Source organism: Agrilus planipennis, unplaced genomic scaffold (assembly GCF_000699045.2).
Source record: "Agrilus planipennis isolate EAB-ADULT unplaced genomic scaffold, Apla_2.0 scaffold163, whole genome shotgun sequence".
NCBI lineage: Eukaryota > Metazoa > Arthropoda > Insecta > Coleoptera > Buprestidae > Agrilus > Agrilus planipennis.
This window is the reverse complement of record NW_020438898.1, coordinates 24,917-31,010: the sequence shown is the minus strand read 5'-3', so window position 1 is coordinate 31,010 and position 6,094 is coordinate 24,917. Positions and strand designations below refer to the sequence as shown.

General features: G+C 37.0%; 2 protein-coding genes across 3 annotated transcripts in view; one reads left to right on the top strand and one right to left on the bottom strand.

Moving 5' to 3' along the window:
• Positions 1-983, bottom strand: part of LOC108739107 (carbonic anhydrase 2-like) — a 21,722-nt gene extending 20,739 nt beyond the window's left edge. For both annotated transcript variants that reach the window (XM_018472834.2, XM_018472835.2), the window contains exons 1-3: positions 895-983; positions 631-834; positions 324-577 (exon numbers count right to left, since the gene is read on the bottom strand). In XM_018472834.2, the coding sequence (XP_018328336.1) occupies positions 324-577; positions 631-834; positions 895-937 (501 nt within the window). In that variant the 5' untranslated portion in view covers positions 938-983. The remainder of the gene's footprint in view (positions 1-323; positions 578-630; positions 835-894) is intronic.
• A 108-nt stretch (positions 984-1,091) lies between these two features.
• LOC108739105 lies at positions 1,092-4,684 on the top strand. Its single transcript, XM_018472832.2, has 5 exons — positions 1,092-1,342; positions 1,406-1,679; positions 1,734-2,242; positions 2,339-2,693; positions 2,753-4,684. The coding sequence occupies exons 1-5, from the start codon at positions 1,117-1,119 to the stop codon at positions 4,611-4,613; spliced, it is 3,225 nt and encodes a 1,074-aa protein (XP_018328334.1). The 5' UTR covers positions 1,092-1,116; the 3' UTR covers positions 4,614-4,684.
• The last annotated feature ends 1,410 nt before the right edge of the window (positions 4,685-6,094 follow it).

The window sequence follows — 6,094 nt, the reverse complement described above, 5'->3', positions numbered from 1 at the left end:
GCCGCACTTAAAATCTGATGGCACCATCAGATTCTGCACATATTTTTGCATATATTTCACGTATTAGAACATTTAGAAAAGCTGCTTAATAGGTCGGAAATTTAGGTGCGCTTTTTTGTGTTTATAATTTTTTGGACATTTTCCCTATTATGGTACAGTTATCTGCTGCATATTAAGCCGCACTTAAAATCTGATGGCACCATCAGAATTTTTACAAAACTTTTATCAACAATTGTTTAACAAGTCGACTATGATTAAGGTGTTGTTTTTTTTATTTTTAGAATTTTAGTTTTGTTTTGTTTTTGTGTTTATTATTCGTTTACTTGGAAGAGGTAGACCACTATAGCAATTCCGTCGGGTTGTTTGACCGCTTTTTCATGTGTAAGGTATTCAGTTTTGAAGTGCACCACATGCATTTCGAGGGGTAGTTGTACTCCATCCACGGTGTGTTCACTTCCTTCCATGCATGTGTTACCCCAGTGGAAATGCAATTGTGAAAATTCGTATCTATCAGTGAACGGACCGCCCACTAAATAGGGCACAGGTTGTTTTGGTTGCCAAGTACAATTTAAAACCACTAAAAGTTAGAACTTTAATTTTTAATTGTTAAGTAAAATTTGAGTGACTTGCTTGTTCTGCCGTTGTTTTTTAATTTTACTTTTTTCGTTAAAACTTCGTAATGCGCAAAGTATAAGGGGGGTAGGTCAATTGGCACGGTATATGTTAAGTTGATATTAATCGGACTATCTAATTCACCCTCAGCTAAAGCGACTGTTTGAACAAATTTAACCCTTTCGTCGGTCACGCCGGCGTCTTTCTCTTCTGGTTCTTGTACTAAAAATGTTTAATTTTTTGGAAAACAGATTTCTTATCAAATTGTTATTCGGTATTTACTTTGAACGACATTCGTTTCTTCTTCGGATACATCATCTGCCATTTCTGTATTTAATTTTTACAATCACTAAAGTTAATTTAGAATAAACCCATTTTCGGAAGTCCCGTTTTTTTTTGTGGTAACCTGTAAAAAAAAATTTTCTAAATAGATTACGAATTGTCATTGTCTATGTATCTGTCTAGCAGAGTTGTCAGACTGTACAATACTTTGTAAAATAAGAAATGTCTTTCACGGATCTTCCCAATATCGATGAAATCATTGATATTAATTCCATTTGCCCGGTATGTACGGGAAAAAAATGTAAATGTAGAATGGCCATTTCGGTTAAAGAGAGGGCCCGGCAAGTTGAACATATGCTAGACAACAGGTTAAAGAACTGGAACGTCTGGTTGGAAAGAAGAAAAAAGATACACGAAAAGCTTTGCAAAAATTTAAATAGACAACCGGGTAAAGTTGTTTTCTTTTTTACACATCTTAATTTTTGTGTCCCATTTTGAATGAATGATCCAGGCGACCTTCTTATGAATAGTTTTGAAGAACTGCGTCAAACGAACGAAATTCGGTTAAGAGAATATTACGAAAAAAGATACACGGAACCTGATCCACAAAGGGGTTGTCCCGGATTCTGGAAAATGCCCCATTATCTAAAACCGCTTCCAGGTCAACGGGGTCCTACTCACTTTGCTGTGATGACACCGTTAGAAAAATGCGAGCTACCTTCCGTCGATTATGTCCGAATACCTACAGAAGTACAGAAAAAGAAAGATGTTTTACCTAGATCGAGGTACAATTCCGTCATTTTTCGAAAGTTCGGATTCTATTTCTAAATTTTATTCAGATTTACCATAGCAAGGGATTTGTTGGACAGACAGAGACCCGAATTAGACAATTTAATAGTTTCTTCGGTGCCCATTTGGCATGATATTTTCAAACAGGAAACAGTCAAGGAAGTAACTGTAACTGAAACAATAACGGAATCGGTACAATCTCCGGTTCAACCCGAATCTCCGGAAGTTGAACCGCAACCAACACGTGAACGATTTCATATAAAAATTAACGGTTTGGATATATCTCCCAGCTCAAACGTTATGGGTACCAGAAAGGTTTATTTATTGTTTGATTATGACCTTTCCAAGAAAGAAATGATGACTCAGTATCTTCATATGGAGAATTTGGGATGCGTAGTTGTAAGATATTATTGGATACCGAATCCTAAATATGAAATGTTTGCTGACATAGTTCCCGATAAACCTGTAAAGTCGTTGTTCTTTTTTAACAAGAACGAACAGATTTTAATGCCCGAAGCTACTTATGATTTTCCTGTGTCGTTTAAGACGCACGATGAAGGTAAAAGATGAAAATTAATTGTTTTATACGTATTTATTTGTTGGCTTAGTTACGTATTATTTTAAAATTTAGAAATGATCCTTTTGAATCTACTAGGAATATACCTCGAACAATGGCAGTTACGTTTTAAACCTGCCACCGTTTCCGATAGTTTGAAGTTGGTAATTGTGATGCACGCATCAGCGTTTCGTGGGGACGAAAAAGACAAAAAAGAAAAGATTGAAAAGCATATTGCGAACAATGTTAGAAGTCGTTTAATTGAAGAGTGTTTGGAATATGTATTTCCGAAACGTAGGAGAAAAACGAGTCGTGCTCAGGTTTACACGTACAACAAGAAGGAAATATTTGAAGCCATTAATACAGAATTTTCGCCTTGTGATAAGCGCGTAAGGTATTTATACAACAAGGAAGTTGTAGAACAGTTGGAGGACCTTTACTACATCTTGAGAAGGTATGTGTCCAAAGGCTTACCGTTTTTACTAACTTTTTTAGTTGGTATTGTGTCTGTAGATCGTCAGATCCACTGTATTGGAATTTATCGTTAACGAAATTGATGAAACTGGCAAAATATCATGATATAAAATGCGAGGCTCTCGAACGAAAGAAAATATTTACAGCCTATGACGAATATGTGGAAATGGGGATGAAAGTAGAGGAGGAAAAGGCGGGAAAGTTTCAAGATCAACTGGAAGCGAATAGGAAGAAGATTTTGCAAAAATATACGACGAGTGAAGAACTTGAAATGCTATTTCCTCCTCAGTCTGAAGAACAAATCAAAATAGCAGAAGAACATCCTCATGTTGTATTGATAGGCACTGAACCTGAAAATGACGAAGAAGAAACAGCAAAAGATATTCCGTCACTTATCAAAATACTAGAACAAAGTACCGAGATGAATAAATACACCAAGTATTTTAATTGGTTAGTGGAAAAATTAGAAAGACAAGTAACTATAACCAATGAGGATCTGGTGACATTTCGACGAGTTTATGCAATACTTTGTACATATTTCGATATAATCGAACAAAAAGTTGAACAGCTCAAATCGATAGTTCACGTAGATCCTAAAAGACATTTCGTCACGCATTCGTCTAGAGAAGAGAATAATCTTCAACGAGCAGCCGGATTATCCTTGGTCCAATCGTTTTTTAAAATGCCAGAATGGCATGTGGAAAATACGATCCATGTACCTAGAGAACCACCTCCGCCTTCGTACAAAACTGACAAACCTCCACCTGAAAACCTAAAAGACATCCCTTTAGAGGAGTGCAAAAAGCGGTACAAAACTTATTACAATCTTCCCATGACTCCACCTCCAGGTGGCAAAGGAAAAGGAGGAAAGGGCGATAAGAAGAAAGGAAAGGATAAAAGCGATAAAGGGAGTGCCAAGACTGACAAGGGGTCCAAAAAGGGAGGCGCTGCCAAAGAACCAAAAGAAGTCGATGATGGTTATAAGGTGAATGAAAATTTTGATCCCTTCGCGGAAGAATTACCAACGGAAATTCCTTTAGAGAAAAATGTTCAATCGACTGAATCGACGGATAACAGCAGCACGGGGAAAGCACTGTCGAGTAGGTCTTCAATTTTACGTAAAAACATCATCACAGCTTATGACCATAATGTATACGTGATTTTTTACGTTTATATTTGTCGAGCAATTGATGAGATCGTCGATGTGCTTTCAATTTTTGAAAGAAACGTATTTCCATTGCCCACTGTTAATGAAATTTATCAGTCGAGACATTTCGTCCACAAGAAACTGATCAATGTTAAAAGACTTGTAACTGGCAGTAAACCTTTGAAGGTGAAGGTCCAGGTGCCCCAGAAAAAACACTGGTTTACAAAGGAAATGGAAGAAAGCATCGCCAGAGTGCAATCTAAGAGCTCCTTATGGAGTCTGCTTTATCCACAAGAACAATTACAGCAACGTGAACCTCGGGAAGCCAAGAAGCCTATAAGTTACCCCGAAACTATTAAAGCGGTTGGTCAGTGGCAGACTCCTGTAGAGGCAAAATCAACCTCTACAGTTGAAGGAGGCGTTTTGGATGTTAACTTTGAATATTTCAAAGACAAAAGCGTCCAGAAGTTCTACAGACGTGCCGACGAAAAGGATGACTTAGAGGAATATATTGAAAAAGTTCAGTACGTGTCATCCGCCCAAAATTTGCATTACGAATGTGTAACAGAGGAAAGTGATACTATCGGCACTGCTACTGAGACCTTTCTAACAAGTACAACCAGCACTACCGAGAAGACTGGCACCGCCGATACAAAAGACAAAAAAAGCAGTGGAACAGGATCCTTGAAGCCCGATTTGTGTGGAGAAGATGGAAATGAATGTACGAATCCTGATTGTAAATGCAAATTATAAAAATCCTTACTATCGTTTAGAATTTTACGATTATGATATTAATTTTGTATAAGTATTCTATTTTTTTAATTAATTATTATTTATTTCTGCCAAACTCTTCTTATCAATAAACACCAATAAGTACGTGCCTGTTTGTAACGTTTATTTGACGTCACTGTAATTCTGAAGCATATTATTAATAATCGAGAAACGCCCCCGTTTGATGCATTAATCATTAGACTGGATAACCTTAAGGGCAGAAAAAAATAAAAGTATACCTTTTCTAGTACTTAATATAAGTTATCAAGTGATGCAAGAACCTTTTTCAAAATGTTCAAAACGAAAATTAAATCGATAAGGTTCGTCGCTTGATCTACCGTTGGAGTCTCTGTTGTTTTCTTCGAATAACTTGAAAACTAAAGCAATTAGAAAAAACAATTTTCAACAAAAATTGTCCTACTACTTAATAGCTATCTAGCCAAATAACTGCCGTTTTAATAAGTCTTAAATTTTACCAATTTTAACCCATTTAACTATCAGTATACTGACGCTTAGTACCTACTGATGCAATTTTCTTAATCGATTATCATATGTTCAAATGTTCAATCGACTGAATCGACGGATAACAGCAGCACGGGGAAGGCATTGTCGAGTAGGTCTTCAATTTTACGTAAAAACATAATCACAGCTTACGACCATAATGTATACGTGATTTTTTACGTTTATATTTGTCGAGCAATTGATGAGATCGTCGATGTGCTTTCAATTTTTGAAAGAAACGTATTTCCGTTGCCTACTGTTAATGAAATTTATCAGTCGAGACATTTCGTCCACAAGAAACTGATCAATGTTAAAAGACTTGTAACTGGCAGTAAACCTTTGAAGGTGAAGGTCCAGGTGCCCCAGAAAAAACACTGGTTTACAAAGGAAATGGAAGAAAGCATCGCCAGAGTGCAATCTAAGAGCTCCTTATGGAGTCTGCTTTATCCCCAAGAACAATTACAGCAACGTGAGCCTCGGGAAGCCAAGAAGCCTATAAGTTACCCCGAAACTATTAAAGCGGTTGGTCAGTGGCAGACTCCTGTAGAGGCAAAATCAACCTCTACAGTTGAAGGAGGCGTTTTGGATGTTAACTTTGAATATTTCAAAGACAAAAGCGTCCAGAAGTTCTACAGACGCGCCGACGAAAAGGATGACTTAGAGGAATATATTGAAAAAGTTCAGTACGTGTCATCCGCCCAAAATTTGCATTACGAATGTGTAACAGAGGAAAGTGATACTATCGGCACTGCTACTGAGACCTTTCTAACAAGTACAACCAGCACTACCGAGAAGACTGGCACCGCCGATACAAAAGACAAAAAAAGCAGTGGAACAGGATCCTTGAAGCCCGATTTGTGTGGAGAAGATGGAAATGAATGTACGAATCCTGATTGTAAATGCAAATTATAAAAATCCTTACTATCGTTTAGAATTTTACGACTACGATATTAATTTTGTAT

Coding starts and splice junctions, on each gene's coding strand:
- LOC108739105 (XM_018472832.2), top strand. CDS start 1,117: ATGTCTTTCACGGATCTTCCCAATATCGATGAAATCATTGATATTAAT. Junction 1,343..1,405: donor AAATTTAAATAGACAACCGG/GTAAAGTTGTTT, acceptor TGAATGATCCAG/GCGACCTTCTTATGAATAGT. Junction 2,694..2,752: donor CTTTACTACATCTTGAGAAG/GTATGTGTCCAA, acceptor TTGTGTCTGTAG/ATCGTCAGATCCACTGTATT.